Raw genomic sequence first — 18,504 nt, forward strand, 5'->3', positions numbered from 1 at the left:
CGCGCGCAGCGACAAACTGCAGTATCTCGTTGCTCCGACCTCTAAACATTTGAACAGGGGGAAAAAAAAACAACAGTGTCGGACAGGACTGCAGTTGCTTACGCGGGAACGCCGGCAGTTCGTAGCCTACTGTTATCAAACTAGATGTTCTCTGATCAGTCAAAAACAAAGCAGAAACTGTGGATGCTGTAAACCACTCTCATGAACCAGTTTTCGGCTTACAAGACCATCATGAGATAACTGCCGCCGGCAAAGAATTTGAAAATCAGGCAAAAGATGTTGTCGTTGTTGTTGTTGTTGTGGTGGTGGTGGTGGTGGTGGTGGTGGTGGTGGTGGTCCTCAGTCCTGAGACTGGTTTGATGCAGCTCTCCACGCTACTCTATCCTGTGCAAGCTTCTTCATCTCCCAGTACCTACTGCAACCTACATCCTTCTGAAACTGTTTAGTGCATTCATCTCTTGGTCTCCCTCTACGATTTTTACCCTCCACGCTGCCCTCCAATACTAAATTGGTGATCCCTTGATGCCTCAGAACATGTCCTACCAACCGATCCCATCTTCTAGTCAAGTTGTGCCACAAACTTCTCTTCTCCCCAATCCTATTCAGTACCTCCTCATTAATTATGTGATCTACCCCAGCTAATCTTCAGCATTCTTCTGTAGCACCACATTTCGAAAGCTTCTATTCTCTTCTTGTCCAAACTAGATATCGTCCATGTTTCATTCACTTCCATGCATGGCTACGCTCCAAACAAATACTTTTAGAAACGACTTCCTGACACTTAAATCTATACTCGATGTTAACAAAATTCTCTTCTTCAGAAACGCTTTCCTTGCCATTGCCAGTCTACATTTTATATCCTCTCTACTTCGACCATCATCAGTTATTTTGCTACCCAAATAGCAAAACTCCTTTACTACTTTAAGTGTCTCATTTCCTAATCTAATTCCCTCAGCATCACCCGACTTAATTCGACTACATTCCATTATCTTCGTTTTGCTTTTGTTGGTGTTCATCTTATGCCCTTCTTTCCAGAAACTGTTCATTCCGTTCAACTGCTCTTCCAAGTGCTTTGCTATCTCTGACAGAATTACAATGTCACCGACGAACCTCAAAGTTTTTATTTCTTCTCCATGGATTTTAATACATACTCCAAATTTTTCTTTTGTTTCCTTCACAGCTTGCTCAATATACAGATTAAATAACATCGGGGAGAGGCTACAACCCTGTCTCACTCCTTTCCCAACCACTGCTTCCCTTTCATGTCCCTCGACTCTTATAACTGCCATCTGGTTTCTGTACAAATTGTAAATAGGCTTTCGCTCCCTGCATTTTACCGCTGTCACCTTCAGAATTTGAAAGAGAGTATTCCAGTCATCATTGTCAAAAGCTTTCTCTAAGTCTACAAATGCTAGAAACATAGGTTTGCCTTTCCTTAATCTAGCTTCTAAAATAAGTCGTAGTGTCAAAAAAATGGTTCAAATGGCTCTGAGCACTATGGGACTCAACTGCTGTGGTCATTAGTCCCCTAGAACTTAGAACTACTTAAACCTAACTAACCTAAGGACATCACACACATCCATGCCCGAGGCAGGATTCGAACCTGCGACCGTAGCAGTTGCACGGTTCCGGACTGCGCGCCTAGAACCGCGAGACCACCGCGGCCGGCCTCGTAGTGTCAGTATAGCCTCACGTGTTCCTATATTTCTATGGAATCCGAACTGATCTTCCCCGAGATCGGCTTCTACCAGTTTTTCCATTCATCTGTTAAGAATTCCCTTAGTATTTTGCATCCATGACTTATTAAACTGATTGTTCGGTAATTTTCACATCTGTCAACACCTGCTTTCTCTGGGATTGGAATTATTATATTCTTCTTGAAGTCTGAGGGTATTTCGCCTGTCTCATACATCTTGCTCACCAGATTGTAGAGTTTTGTCAGGACTGGCTCTCCCAAGGCCGTCAGGCAAATGATATTAGAGGGAATTTGCACCTTAAGCACGTAAATGTAACATTGGAGTCATGATGTTTCCAGGTTTTTTTCTTCAGGGGTTTGTTAATCATTGATGTCCTCAATATCACTCGTCGAACGTCAAATAGCTGTCGTACCTCAACTGCAGTATAAGATTGGACTTTAGACAGCTTGGTAGACTTGCCTATTCAGATAATGTATCATTAATAAGTAGCTCCAAAACAGATTTAATCAAATGATGTAAAGGGCTTTTTACACCATTCTGATGAAAACTATTTTGTAAAACTACAAAATTGCAGAGAAAACAGGCGTATGTATTAATGAAGGAACGACAGAATATCTGCTCATAACTACGAAAAATCCGAAGTGATGCACCTTTGGCTGTAAATGGTTTCGCTTCGAAGACTGTTGACAGCTTCACCCACTTGGGGATATTTTTAGTGTATACCCGTATGTAATCTGCAAATTGCTGTATGGGTCGCTGAGAGAGAAGTCATTAACTGAATGCAAAATTACTTCATTAATCCAGCATTACGTGTTTCGCCGTTTGCCATAATCAAGATATCCTGGAACCGTAAACAACCACTAGATATAGTAGTTACGTGCTCAGGTTGACGTAGTAGTTATATCTTGTACAGATAACAGACATGAGCAGATGTGTCTGCAGACGTCGAAACGCGTAATACTAGATTAATGATGTCATTTTGCATTCAGTCAATGACTTTTGCCTCGGCGACCTATTCAGCAATTTGCAGACTACATATTTCAAGATGTCTCACTCCTCCTTCGTGAATTTGTCAGGGTTGCGTTAGACTTCTTAGTAACAACACTACAGCGTATGTAGAAATAGGTGCCAATCTAGTAACAGCGATTGAAACACTTTTTACTTTCATCAATGTCTGAAGCACAAGATCATTTACTATGGTGCTAACTCCAAAATTCGCTTGTATAAATAGACTATTAAACCACTAACATTATATACATGTGAAACATTAATATTTAAAAATAAAGATGAAGGAAAAACTATTAATATTCGAAACAAAAACACTGACGAAAAATGTTGCACCTAATTGTGAAGACAATAACATGGAATGGATGATAACAAAGATCGAAGAATTGAGAGTTGTACAAACATTGCGGTATTATTTTACCACTGCCACCACAGCTAGGGCCAAGATCGTGAAAAGTTTCACACTTTTCTATATATTTCATCTGATTCTGAAAACATTCTTCTATTTTGATTTTGGTACCTCATAAACATGGTTTTGTAAAAGTTAAACAGTGTCTAGAGGGGGACGAAAATCTCTGGCCCCATCTGTTTTTGTTTGTTGTAAAAAAACAGAAAAAATGGTGTAGACTGATAAATCTGACAAATTTAGGCAATGAGACAATAACCCATGTTTTAATCTGTCCAGTAATCAATAGTTACACATTGTATGACTGTTGGCATTGCTATAATGAAGAACGATGTAATGCTTTTGATTGGTTTTTGTGATTTCGTCTGTCTCTCATGGCAAACTAACTGTTGTGTAACATTCAGCTTTAACAGTTATTCAGTCCTTTAAAGCAATGTGCACCATACATCCAGTTCAAGCAAATAAACAAGCCGCCATTTTTTAAAGTGCTTAACGAGTCAACAGTTTTCGTTGATTTCGGTTTGTCGAGGATCACCCAAACAAAGATTACTGCTTCCTTTTCCAGCTCGTACAAATACGAGCTAACATTGTCTCCAGCTATGATGTTGTGAACAAATCTTGCATTACCTGAATCGAATGTTTTTGGGCTATTCTTCACACCAAATGACATGAGCCTAATTTTAAGCCTTCATCTAATTGCACATAACCAATCAAGGACATATCTTTCTCACAACTGTGCATTCATGTGATGTCAGATGTACCAAAGATATTTTCTATCATTTGCATCATAACACTGTGAACTCTCTGTGCAATTATTATTATTATTATTATTATTGCTAGTAGTAGTAGTAGTAGTAGTAGTAGTAGTAGCAGTGGTGCTAATAGTCCTCTTGTTGTTGCAGATATAATGCCACACTGGCTGCAGCCAATGGAACAAAAGCAACGCCACCCGCCTCTACAGGCAGTGTGAGTACTAGGAGCAACCCCAACTCTAGCAAGCATGACAAGAATTTTGTAGTGTTGGGGAGCGGCAAGCAGAGAGTTGAGTTTGGGGAGAGAGTAAGCAGCAAGCTGAGCCATGGGAAGGAGATAAGCAATGGGTGGAGCCGTGAGGTGGGGGGGGGGGGGGGGGGGGGGTAAGCAGCAGGTGGAGCTGTGAGGTGGAGGATGGGGGTAAGCAGCGGGCAGAGCGGTTGGGTGGGGGAGGGGGGTAAGCAGTGGGTGGAGCCATGGGGTGGGGGGTAAGCAGCAGGTGGAGCCATGGGGTGGGGGGGGTAAGCAGTGGGTGGGGGGGTAAACAGCGGGTGGAGTCGTGGGGTGGGGGGGGGGGGTTAGCCGCGGGTGGAAGCGTGGGGCGGGGGAGGGGTTACGCCGCGGGTGGAAGCGTGTGGTGGGGGGGGGGGGGGTAAGCCGCGGGTTGGACCGTGGGGCGGGGGGGAGTAAGCAGCGGGCGGAACTGAAGGGTGGGGAGGTAAGCAGCGGGCGGAGCCGAGGGGGCGGGGGGGGCTAAGCAGTGGGCGGTGCCGTGGGGCGGGGGGGGGGGCTAAGCAGCGGGCGGAGCCGTTGGGCGGGGGGGGGGGGCGAAGAAGCGGGCGGAGCCGTGGAGCGGGGGGGGCTAAGCAGCGGGCGGAGCCGTGGGGCAGGGGGCTAAGCAGCGGGCGGAGCCGTGGGGAAGGGGGGGGTGTAAGCAGCGGGCGGAGCCCTGGGGCGGGTGGTGTAAGCAGACGCCGGAGTCTTGGGGTGGGGGGTGTAAGCAGACGGCGGAGTCTTGGGGTGGGGGGGTGTAAGCAGAGGGCGGAGCCTTGGGGCAGGGGGGGGTGTAAGCAGAGGGCAGAGCCTTGGGGCAGGGGGGGGGGTGTAAGCAGAGGGCGGAGCCTTGGGGCAGGGGGGGGTGTAAGCAGAGGGCGGAGCCTTGGGGCAGGGGGGGGGGTGTAAGCAGAGGGCAGAGTCTTGGGGCAGGGGGGGGGTGTAAGCAGAGGGCGGAGCCGTGGGGCGGGGGGGGTGTAAGCAGAGGGCGGAGCCTTGGGGCAGGGTGGTGGTGTAAGCAGAGGGCGGAGCCGTGGGGCGGGGGGGTGTAAGCAGAGGGCGGAGCCGTGGGGCGGGGGGCGTAATCAGAGGGCGGAGCCGTGGGGCGGGGGGCGTAATCAGAGTGCGGAGCCATGGGGCGGGGGTTGTAAGCAGAGGGCAGAGGCGTGGGGGGGGGGGGGGTAAGCAGCGGGCAGAGCCGTGGGGCGGGAGATAAGGAGCGAGCGGGATCAGCAGGGGGCGGATTCGTGGGACGGGGGATGGAGGGGGGGGGGGGGGTTAAGCAGCAAGCGGATCAGTCGGCTGGGGTGGTGGGGTAAGCAGCGGGAGGATCCGTTGGACAGAGGGCGTAATCAGTGTTTGCGTGTGGGGGGTGGGGGGGGGTTGCAGTGAGTGGAGTCAGGGATATAGCGATATGCAAGTGGTAGAGTAGTGATGTTCGCAATAACAAAGTGGTAGAGTAGTGAAGTTGCGGATAAGGAAGTGCTGGAATTTAGCGTAAGGAGACGGAGCCATGAAGCTGGAGGTAAGCAATGATGGGAGAAAAACAGGTGGTGGAGCAGTGAAGTCGAGGATAAGTAACTATTGAATTTGGGGATAACATGTGGTGGAACAGTGGAAGTTAGGAGTAAGTAAGTGGTGGAGTCAGAGGTGTAAGCAATCAAGTGGAAGAGTTGTTGGGGAGGGGGAGGGGAGGGAGGAATTGGTGGGTTTGAAAAATTTTCAGAAAAATACTAGTATAGTTACATCCTGTATTTACAGATTAGTTTCTAATCATGGTGATGTTTCAATATGATACCGAATGTTAGCCAATATTTTTGTAACAGTCTCTTTGTGCAGCCTATATTTGGCATTGAGAGAGCATTACAGTGAGAAACTCATTTGTCGGTGGTATTTGCAGACATTCACGCCGGCCCCCGGCTGGAAGACCGTGCCGTACTGCTGCTCGGGCTACAAGCTGGGCACCGACTACCACTGCCTGCCCCAGTGCGAGAGTGGCTGCCGCGGTGGCAACTGTTCCGCACCCAACGTCTGCACCTGCGGTCGTGGAAAGGTGTGTTCGTGTAGTCACTGGCTCTCCGTTTTGGGTCATCCTCTACTAACTGGTTTTATACGGTCCACTGCTTCTCTATCTGCTGTGCCAACCTCTCGTTGGACTAGCACATACATCTATAGACAGACTCTGTAGTGCACCATCTGGTGCATGGTGGAGGGTTTGTTCCCCTTTCCTGTTCTATTAACAAACGGCGTGAGGGAAAAATTGCCAGCGAGTCTCTCTACAAGGGGTAGAAGCGTGTAACATAAATTTTGAAACTTTCTGTATATTGCCTAACCATTTAGTCATCAAGTCTCATGGCATATGCTTCACCCCTCGTTTGGGTGATTGTTGCCATCTAGACAATCCATATAATCATACATGAGGACTGTTTTTTTTTTCCTATTCTCCAACAGGGTTAGGTATTAAAACGTAAATATCAGAATGGTATTATTTACAGGTACTACATACATGTGTTGGTTATCACTCAGCATAGGTGCACTGGTAGCTGTGAGAACTGCTGTAATTATTTGATTTTCCTGTCTCCTCTGCAGAAAAGTCTGTCAACTTCCGGTTAAACCAATTCCCAAAAAGTGTACCACGTTAAAGTTTTATCAAGGATGGCGTAGAACGGGATGCCGACCGTAAAATCGGTTGTAGGTACCACTGGCTGCAATCCAGTGTTTCCTAGGGACCGATAGTTGGGGTCCAGTCCACCTGTTGGGCCTCTGACTGCTGCCCAACCCATTTTAACCTCCAAACGTGTTTAAAATAATGGTTGGCTGGTGTCGTCCACAGGTACTGGACCTGAGTGGGAACTGCATCCCCACGTGCCCCGGTAAGTGCGCTCACGGCACGTGTACCGGCAGCGGCACGTGCAACTGCGACCACGGCTACTGGCCAGACACTACGGGCAAGCTGTGTGTACCACTCTGCCCTGGCGGCTGCGGTCCCGCCCCCGGAAACTGCACGGCACCCGGAGTGTGCTCCTGCTCAGACGCTCGCTACACGCTGGACAACGCCAGGAAAGTTTGCCTGCCCAGGTAATCACAGTCGTACTTGCCTGTCAGTTTGTATGAGACCTCCCTCCTGTACACATTGTATTCTGTCAGTTTGTCTTGGAGGAGAGCCTACAGCGATGTGGAAAAAATGGTTATACATAAGGAGGTATTTAATTTTATCGAACAATGTGTTTTCAGTGAAGTAATATACACTGAAATGTTTAATTCCAACATAGTTCCATTAGTTTTGTCTCCTTCTCTAGACTGTCAGTTGATACAAAACATACAGTAACAACAGACGGGACAGTAGTGTAAAAGCATGTGTAAAAAATACGACTGAATACCAGAAGAAAGTAGGGCCTGAAACAAAATGTTAAAGATTTAGGGGTTTACATTTTGCCAGAACTTTCCAACTACATTTATAGTGTCAGAACCAGCTATCTTACAATACAGAGAAGCAATTTTTTATTGTTCACCACAGCTTAGTGTTGCTTTTCACAACAAAGATGTGGTAAGTAACATGTACTCACCTTTCTTACATAAAAGTAATTGTAAGTTTCAGACAATTGAAAGTCCAGGATGGAATAATGTCACACACACACACACACACACACACACACACACACACACACACACACACACACACACACACACACCCTTTACTGTCAGGGCATTGAGGTCTGGCTGCGACTTTGTCTGACGTGTGCAGCAATTTGTTTGGTGTGGTAAGTGGTAGTGATAAGGAAGCGGCATGGGGAAGGATGGGAAGGGATAGAGTATAGGGTTGGGGAAGATGCTAGTGCTGCATGTGGGAGTGTGCAGGGATGTGGTGGGGACAGGATAGGGTTGCTAGGTGGAGTGTCAGAGGCTGTCCTAGAGAGAAGAGGAAAGGAGTTGTAGGTGCATTGGCAGGATAGGTGTGTGTGCATACTGGAATGGGACCAGGAAAGGTGGACGACAGGGACAGCAAAGGTTCTCATCTGTACAATTCAGAAAATCTGCAATTGGGGTGAGATCCAGATGGCACAGGCTGTGAAAAGTCATTAAAAGTGTAGCACATCTTGTCAGGTGGCATATTCGACAACTGGGCTGTTCAGATTTTTTGTGCAGATGGAGAGGTTGTCGGTTATCATAACCATGTAAGATGTTGCACAGTTACTGGTAGATCACACAACTGCTTTCGCAGGTGACTCTTCGTTCTATGTGGTACGAGATGCCTGTGACAGAACTGGAGTGGGTGGTAGTTGGAGGATGTATGAGACAGGTCTTGCATCTGGGTCTATCACAGGGATATGAGCCACGAGGCAAGTGGTTGGGAGCAGTTTCGGAGCAGAGATGAATAAGGATATTGCTTAGGTGGGCAGAAGATTACCTGTGTGGGAGGGACAGGGATGATATTTCTCATTTTAGGGTATGATGCGAGGTAGTCAAAAGGAGTGTGATTAATTTCAGCTACACACAATGCGAGATAAAACTGAAAGGAAATAAGTAATAACAAATGAACAATAAAGTTGATCATTTATAAAAACAGATTCTGTATTTCATATGAGAAGTACTAATATTGAATAATTTACAACTTAAAATATAATAAACAATCAACAGAAATAATGATACACTGCAACTCACCACACAGAGGAGATGCAGAAAATCCAACAGGCACAATTAGTAAGAGACTGTTTTATTTCATCTTTCAGACAAAACCCTTTATTAGAGGGAGAAATAGGTACAAACATTCATGCAAGCACAATTCACACAGTGTTCCAGTAATTACATGGAGGGGAGATGTAGCAATTTCTGGGAACATGGCATTGGTATTGTCTGAAGTCAGTTGATGACCGCCATGAATACTTTCTTCAATCCTGTTCACCATCTCATCAAATCATGATTCAGGAATGCCCACATCTTTTGATTACACTCAAAATCACTCCTTCTCAATAAGAAACAAGATTTCAGTCCTCACATCACAGCTGGCAAGATTCAGAATACACACATATATTTCAACACTGCGTTACAATAAGTTTCCATACAATTGATGATGCATTCTTCTGCCAACTCATTTTTATTGAATGCAGTGCTGCTACCTTTGTCAAGAGAAAAAAATCCCTTTGAATGACACAGGCTCAGAACTCTTATTTACTGGACATGCCTTGCATGTACATCTAATTTATCAGTTGCCAGTCCAAGGTATCTATCCAAAATGAGGATCAGGAGAACATACTATATTCTGCCACATCTAATCTTATGAACCTGTCAGCAGATGTACTGTTTCCTTATAGAGCAGAACTAACTTGTGCAGATGCGTCCTTACAACAGTCACACCATGTCATGTTAAAGGGTTTAACATGTGTCCGCAGGTGTGAAGGAGGCTGCTTGAATGGTGACTGTACGGCACCCAATGAGTGTACGTGCCACCCCGGCTACGTGAAGGTGGGCAAGTCCAACCAGTGCGCCCCCACGTGCAAATCCGGCTGCCCGCACGGTCGCTGCACTGGCCCGGACACCTGCACTTGTGACTCTGGATACTACCTGGATGCTGCCACCAAAACGTAAGTACCTGCACACCAAATAGCTGCTTCAATTTTCCAGCCTCCTCTCTGGAAAGGTGCCACAGAAAACTACCTCGGATAGTTGTCGGCACTTGCCGCTGAGTACAGAGATTTGCTTGAATGCCGTGTAGTACCCGATTTCACTCGGACGACGGCGGCTCTTCGTCGAGGCATGTGCGAGCTCCTCGTCGAGACCGTAAAGGTCTGAGGGACGTCTACCGGCCGTCTTGTCATTCCCGCTTTCTGACATCATGCAGATGCAGTGTGGAGGGTTATGTGGTCAGCACACCGCTCTCCCAGCCATTTTGCAGACTTTCCAAACTGTGGAGTCGCTGCTGTTCAATCAAATAGTTTCTCAACTGGCATCACAATGTTGAGTGCACTCCGTAAAAGTCCTACCGCTAAGAAAAAATTCTTGGAAGTACCAGAATTGAACTGCGGTCCTCAGAACGGCAGCCACCTACGTCGACCACTCGACTAAAGAGGCGCACTGTCGAGATGTAGCACAGAAAAGTGGAAATAACTACGTCTATATCTATATCTGTCTGTATCCTCTGCAAACTGTAGTCAGATGCATGACATAGGGAACCTCACATTGTAGAAGGTATTACTATTTCTTGCCATTCCATCTGCATACAGAGCCCAGGAGCTATGCCTCCATAAATGCATCTGTCTGTCCTGTAATTATATGCAGAGTCTTGGGATATTTTGCTGCAGTATTCACCCAATGCTGATTATTGAAACATTGTAAGTAGCTTCAAGAAGTGCAGTGTATGCCAGTTAAGAGGTCACACCACTCGTGTTTCTCTTCTTTGTATATGTTTAATATCGTTTGTATGCATCGCACAATTTTGACCAGTATTCTAGGGTGGGCTGCGAGAGTGTTTTGGAAGCAATCTTCCTCGTGCACTGATTTAATTATCCAGTGTTTTGCCAATGAACCAAAGTCTGCCACGTGCTTTACCCATGACTCAGCCAATGTGCTCGTTTCATTTCATGTCCCCACAAATTTCAGATCCAGGTATTTGTATGAGTTGACTGATTCCAGTGTGACTCATTGATATTATTGTTACAGGATAAATATTGCATTATTCCATTTTTTGACGAGCAAAGTTTTACATTTTTGTATATTTGTAGCAAGTTGGTAGTCTTTGCACTGCTTTGAAATCTAATTAACTGACTGGATGTTTGAGCTCCGTTTTTCAGACAGTACTTCATTACAGATAACTGCACCATGTGGAAAGATTCTGAGGCTATTTTTGATACAGTCTGCTGGCTCATTAATATACAACATGAACAGTAAGGGTCCAAAGACACTTCCTGGGGGCACACTTCAAGCTACTCCATCTGTCAATCACCCTACATCCAAAAAAACACATTGCCTTTTCTCTACCAAAAAATCCTCAACTGAGTCAGAAATCTCACTTGATACCTCATTCGAGCATTCATTAATAAGAGGCATTGTTGTACTGAGCTAAATGCTTTTTAGATATTAAAGTGAATACTGCATCTACGTGACAGCCTTGATCCATCACTTAAACAGCTCAAACAGTCCCCCCCCCCCCCCAATGAACCATGGACCTTGCCATTGGTGGGGAGGCTTGCGTGTCTCTGTGATACAGTTAGCCGTACCGTAGGTGCAACCACAACGGAGGGGTATCTGTTGAGAGGCCAGACAAACGTGTGGTTCCTGAAGAGGGGCAGCAGCCTTCTCAGTAGTTGCAAGGGCAACAGTCTGGATGATTGACTGATCTGGCCTTGTAACACTAACCAAAACGGCCTTGCTGTGCTGGTACTGCAAACGGCTGAAAGCAAGGGGAAACTACGGCCGTAATTTTTCCCGAAGGCATGCAGCTTTACTGTATGATTAAATGATGATGGTGTCCTCTTGGGTAAAATATTCCGGAGGTAAAATAGTCCCCCATTTGGATCTCCGGGCGGGGACTACTCAGGAGGATGTCGTTATCAGGAGAAAGAAAACTGGTGTTCTACAGATCGGAGCGTGGAATGTCAGATCCCTTAATCGGGCAGGTAGATTAGAAAATTTAAAAAGGGAAATGGATAGGTTAAAGTTAGACATAGTGGGAATTAGTGAAGTTCGGTGGCAGGAGGAACAAGACTTCTGGTCAGGTGACTACAGGGTTAAAAACACAAAATCAAATAGGGGTAATGCAGGAGTAGGTTTAATAATGAATAGGAAAATAGGAATGCAGGTAAGCTACTACAAACAGCATAGTGAACACATTATTGTGGCCAAGATAGAAACGAAGTCCACACCTACTACTGTACTAAAAGTTTATATGCCAACTAGCTCTGCAGATGACGAAGAAATTGAAGAAATGTATGATGAAATAAAAGAAATTATTCAGATAGTGAAGGGAGACGAAAATTTAATAGTCATGGGTGACTGGAATTCGGTAGTAGGGAAAGGGACAGAAGGAAACGCAGTAGGTGAATATGGATTGGGGCTAAGAAATGAAAGAGGAAGCCGCTTGGTAGAATTTTGCACAGAGCACAACTTAATCATAGCTAACACTTGGCTTAAGAATCATGAAAGAAGGTTGTATACATGGAAGAACCCTGGAGATACGAAAAGGTATCAGATAGATTATATAATGGTAAGACAGAGATTTAGGAACCAGGTTTTAAATTGTAAGACATTTCCAGGGGCAGATGTAGACTCTGACCACAATCTATTGGTTATGAACTGTAGATTAAAACTGAAGAAACTGCAAAAAGGAGGGAATTTAAGGAGAGGGGACCTGGATAAACTGAAAGAAGCAGAGGTTGTACAGAGTTTCAGGGTGAGCATAAGGGAACAATTGACAGGAATGGGGGAAAGAAATACAGTAGAAGAAGAATGGGTATCTTTGAGCAATGAAGTAAAAAAGGCAACAGAGGATCAAGTAGGTAAAAAGACGAGGGCTAGTAGAAACCTTGGGTAACAGAAGAAATATTGAATTTAATTGATGAAAGGAGAAAATATAAAAATGCAATAAATGAAGCAGGCAAAAAGGAATACAAACGTCTCAAAAATGAGATCGACAGGAAATGCAAAATGGCTAAGCAGGGATGGCTAGAGGACAAATGTAAGGATGTAGAGGCTTATCTCACTAGGGGTAAGATAGACACTGCCTACAGGAAAATTAAAGAGACCTTTGGAGAAAAGAGAACCACTTGTATGAAAATCAAAAGCTCAGATGTAAACCCAGTTCTAAGCAAAGAAGGGAAAGCAGAAAGGTGGAAGGAGAATATAGAGGGTCTATACAAGGGCAATGTACTTGAGGTCAATATTATGGAAATGGAACATGATGTAGACCAATATGAAATGGGAGATAAGATACTGCGTGAAGAGTTTGACAGAGCACTGAAAGACCTGAGTCAAAACAAGGCCCCCGGAGTAGACAACATTCCATTGGAACTACTGACGGCCTTGGGAGAGCCAGTCCTGTCAAAACTCTACCATCTGGTGAGCAAGATGCATGAAACAGGCAAAATACACTCAGACTTCAAGAAGAATATAATAATTCCAATCCCAAAGAAAGCAGGTGTTGACAGATGTGAAAATTACCAAACAATCAGTTTAATAAGCCACAGCTGCAAAATACTAACACGAATTCTGTACAGACGAATGGAAAAACTGGTAGAAGCCGACCTCGGGGAAGATCAGTTTGGATTCCGTAGAAATACTGGAACACGTGAGGCATTGCTGACCTTACGACTTATCTTAGAAGAACAATTAAGGAAAGGCAAACCTACGTTCCAAGCATTTGTAGACTTAGAGAAAACTTTTGACAATGTTGACTGGAATACTCTCTTTCAAATTCTAAAGGTGGCAGGGGTAAAATACAGGGAGCGAAAGGCTATTTACAATTTGTACAGAAACCAGATGGCAGTTATAAAGAGTTGAGGTACATGAAAGGGAAGCAGTGGTTGGGAAGGGAGTGAGGCAGGGTTGTAGCCTCTCCCCTATGTTATTCAATCTGTATATTGAGCAAGCAGTAAAGGAAACAAAAGAAAAATTCAGAGTATGTATTAAAATCCTTGGAGAAGAAATAAAAACTTTGAGGTTTGCCGATGACATTGTAATTCTGTCAGAGACAGCAAAGGACTTGGAAGAGCAGTAGAACGGAATGGACAGTGTCTTGAGAGGAGTATATAAGATGAACATCAACAAAAGCAAAATGAGGATAATGGTATGTAGTCTAATTAAGTCGGGTGATGCTGAGGGAATTAGATTAGGAAATGAGAGACTTAAAGCAGTAAAGGAGTTTTGCTATTTGGGTAGCAAAATAACTGATGATGGTCGAAGTAGAGAGGATATAAAATGTAGACTGGCAGCGTTTCTGAAGAAGAGTATTTTGTTAACATCGAGTATAGATTTAAGTGTCAGGAAGTCATTTCTGAAAGTATTTGTATGGAGTGTAGCCATGTATGGAAGTGAAACATGGACGATAAATAGTTTAGACAAGAAGAGAATAGAAGCTTTCGATATGTGGTGCTACAGAAGAATGCTGAAGATTAGATGGGTAGATCGCATAACTAATGAGGAGGTATTGAATAGAATTGGGGAGAAGAGGAGTTTGTGGCACAACTTGACAAAAAGAAGGGACCGGTTGGTAGGACATGTTTTGAGGCATCAAGAGATCACAAATTTAGCATTGGAGGGCAGCGTGGAGGGTAAAAATCGTAGAGGGAGACCAAGAGATGAATACACTAAGCAGATTCAGAAGGATGTAGGTTGCAGCAAGTACTGGGAGATGAAGAAGCTTGCACAGGATAGAGTAGCATGGAGAGCTGCATCAAACCAGTCTCAGGACTGAAGACCACAACAACAACAACAGAGTGTTTCACCTAGATGTTGAAAGCACCACATAAAGGCATATGTGACACAGAAAAGTGCAAATGTCACGGAGTCTTTGTGACAGCTAAAAAAGTGACCTCATTTGAATGGAGTAGGTTCACAAGGTTCGTAGGAAAGGCCACATGAACTTGGAGGAGAAAAATGAGCATAGGAATGAGGTGGCAAATACCCTTATTCCCGCCCTATGTTTGTCAAATGCTTCAGTAGCACTCCATACATTTAGGTTGTCATTTTATGAAACATACAGGATGGAGGTAAAGAAATGGTTAGCCCTAACAGTTCTGCATGTAGCTTTCTTAGTGTCAACAAAATCTGTGATAAGTCGTTTCAAACTCAAGCCTTTGGGCATTTAAATGGTCAGAGTTTCCTTCTTTCGTAATAAATATAGAACCAAATTTCACACATTACAAAACAGTGTTTGTAACAGGATGAAAGTGGTCCAAAAGACATGAATAAATTTGGTGTTTGCTGTAGAAATTGTCTTTAGTGAATTGTGGGTTGTGTTTTACTCATCTCATGATGCACATTTACAATCGATTTGGTTTCCGTACAGGAAATGTGTCAAAAATTTATAATACAGTTAGAAAGATTTTTACATTGGTAAATAATAGCACTACAATAAATAACAACAATATGAGGATATTTCTTGAAATATGTAAAAGGTTATATCCAGCTGAAATTTCTGGTTTGTCCTGCATGAATTCATCCACTGAGTAATAACACTTCATTGTCAGTACCTCATATAGCTTTTTTTTAGTAAACCCAAATTCATCTGCAACAACTTGTTCCCTTTTAATTTATTACAAATTTTTATTCGCATGTATTGAGGTCCCTGGGGATACAGATTGCGGCGGTGGATGTGGCGCATAAAATTTTCTTTGTTTCTAGCATTGTGTGAATGGACAAAATGGTTTCCCTCAAATAACTCATGTCTGGTGTACAAAATATAATAACCTCATATATGTGTAAGGACAGCAGAGTTAATATTTTAAGTTTTCTAAATAATGGCCAACATGGTTCTTTGTGATTTGCAGTGCACAAATTTCGAATGATTTTTTTTTTTTTAATTTTTGGTATCCGCACAATGTTTGTCGAGCTACCCCAAAAACAATACCGTACATAATAATGGATTCAAAGTAGCTTGTATATGCTACTTTTTGTGTGTCCATAGTAAAGCACAGGTGTGAGATTTTGTGAACAGCAAACATCACTGAGCATGTTCTTTTCCTAAACATTTCATAGACAAGGTGTCACCATCGTCATTTCAAATCTATGAGCAGTAGATAGAATAAAACACATTTAATGAAAGTATGTCTTATACAGGGATGAAGATACAATTTATGCAATTTATTTTCAAAAGAACCATTCAATTTTTAAAGGACACATCTTCTACAACCACACATATACATCTTCCATGTAATGACCATGGTTGACAAAAAGTTTGGTTTGTTTCCTATTACAAACAAAATTATTTTCAAGAGAATTTTACATGCCCATTTGATAAGGCAGTCCCAAGTTCATATGGTATGATACGGTGTGATGATATATCAATATCTGAATTAAACACTTCACAGAGAAGAAAAGGGGAAAATAGCTCTTAAATTAGGGAGTGGTCTTTCCTCTGAAATTGACTTATTAGCTCAGAGGACTTTTCCTATGGATAGATACATGAAATTTTAGAATTACAGTAACTTTTATTACCATTATTTCTGATGAAACAAAATGTCCCATTGCAACCAGAACAATAAACTGATTTATCTGAATAATAAAGTTTTGTGGGGAATTTGTTTCTACCATTGTGATGATGTACATGGTATGTGCTTCATGAAGTAACTTTAACAGTAGGATCTTTAAAAGAAATTTGGTGAAAATTTCATACAGGCCTTAATACATGGAACAGGAGTGCATACAAAACTTGGTGGGGGCAGTCAGCCTGCTCTGTCACAACCACGGTGTCCCTTCTCACCCCATTCTATGGTACATAAAAAGTTGTACTAACAAAGTTAATTACACCAAACCGTTAGCACTGTTTGCTTAATAGATGGTCAATGCACCTTTGGAAAGCAATGCAGTGGCAGTTACATGTGGAACAGATTTGACAAGCCCTCTGTAGGTTTCTGGAGGTACGCGGTATCAAAGGCATGTGCGCATGCGCACACGTGTATGCAGTTCCCGTAAATTACAGGACACAAGTTTGTGCCCAGAGCTGGCACCTGATTGCAACTGACATGTATTTTATCAAATTCAGAAGAGGCAAATTTTCTGGCCGAAATGTTGATGTGAGTTCACTATCGAGCTCCACAAACCACTGTAGCACGAGTCCGGTTTTCTGATACGAATCATTATCCTGCTCGATATGCCATCACCACTGGGGAATATATAAATCATAAGGGGATGTATGTGGCCTGCAGTACAGAATGTGGTGGTTGGGGTCTTGCCTGTCTACAGCTGCTGTGGTGCCCTCAGTTACTACCACAGGTCCTGTGGAAGTCCAAGTGAATGTCCTGCAAAGCGTAAGACGGCCTCCACTGTACTGCACCCGTGCGTATCTCAAACAGCTGTTTGCCCGAATAACGACATATCTGATATGACCACTGACCTGGAATAAAAATATATATGATTCTCTGACTAGGTGATGCGTTTACACAATCCACAGACCAATCTTGATAATCTCGTCCCAGCCATAACCGACGACATCATTGGTTCGACATCGGAACACACCAGTGTCGTCTGCTGTGAAGCTCCTCATTCGACAGTGTGCACTAAATGGTGATCTGTGGAACACTTGTGCCTGCACCAGCATTGTCTTGTGTCATCTGCAACAGACTGCTGCCTGTCCTGTTGTACAGAACAGGCAAGTCCCCAACCACCACATTCTGCACTGTGTGTGGACATCAAACATCGAGTCACCTACTCGTGGTTTCATTGTCTTTCAGTCAATTTCCAGTCATGCTCGTGACAGCAGCATGCGAACAGTAGACCAGCTTCATCACTTCCAATATGCTAGTTCCCTGGTGCCAGGCGATAACACTCCAGCCTTTGTCAAAGTCACTTGTGTCAGTTGATTTCCCTCTTTTTTGGCCTCTACTGTTGCTAGAATGATGCCACTTGCACTGGATGGCGCAAATAAAAATGGCCTGGAGAACAGAGTTCCAGGGCACAAAGAAACACAGCAGAGGAAAGTAAATACAGTAATAACCTGACTACACCAGATGTTGAAAGTGACCACCGTTCATCTCTCAGCACTTTTGGGCCCCAGTCAGCAAGTTGCTGAAGGTGGATCGAAGCTGGGTAGGTCTACCATCCTCTCTTTAATAATAAATATCCAGAAGTCGAGCAGATATGATCTACGCTGTGTTTCTATTGTAATAAACACAGTATTTAACACTCTGAGCTGTATCGATATGAGCCAAAGTTACTCTAAACTGATACGTAACCTGTCATTTTTGTTGCTGCCTCCACCTTGATGAATTCTTCTTTTGAAATTTGCCTGGTTCTGTATTTGCACGTAGAAACTATGTAAATAAAAGATTGAGGTCTATCATAGTTTTTAAAATAGAAAGAAACTTCCACATGGGAAAAAATATATTAAAAACAAAGATTCCAAGACTTACCAAGCGGGAAAGCGCAGGTAGACAGGCACAATAAAATAACACACACACACACACACACACACACACACACACACACACACACGCACACACACACACACACACGCACACACATTGTGTGTGTGTGTGTGTGTGTGTGTGTGTGTGTGTGTGTGTGTGTGTGTGTGTGGGTGCGTGCGTGCATGCGTGCGCGTGTGGGCGCGCGCGCGCGCGCGATTATATACCTATCCTTTTTTCCCCTCCTTACCCTCTGCCTTCAAACCCACATCCTTTCATCTTTCCTTTTCCTTCCCTCTTTCCTGACGAAGCAGCC

General features: G+C 43.9%; 1 protein-coding gene across 1 annotated transcript in view; it reads left to right on the forward strand.

The window, feature by feature from the left end:
* Positions 1-18,504, forward strand: part of LOC126293287 (tenascin-X-like) — a 126,877-nt gene that overhangs the window by 94,537 nt on the left and 13,836 nt on the right. Inside the window, exons 3-6 of the mRNA XM_049986408.1 lie at positions 4,011-4,074; positions 6,035-6,187; positions 6,968-7,212; positions 9,525-9,716. Coding sequence (XP_049842365.1) covers positions 4,011-4,074; positions 6,035-6,187; positions 6,968-7,212; positions 9,525-9,716 — 654 coding nt within the window. The remainder of the gene's footprint in view (positions 1-4,010; positions 4,075-6,034; positions 6,188-6,967; positions 7,213-9,524; positions 9,717-18,504) is intronic.

This window comes from Schistocerca gregaria, chromosome 10 (assembly GCF_023897955.1).
Source record: "Schistocerca gregaria isolate iqSchGreg1 chromosome 10, iqSchGreg1.2, whole genome shotgun sequence".
In the NCBI taxonomy this organism is placed as follows: Eukaryota; Metazoa; Arthropoda; class Insecta; order Orthoptera; family Acrididae; genus Schistocerca; species Schistocerca gregaria.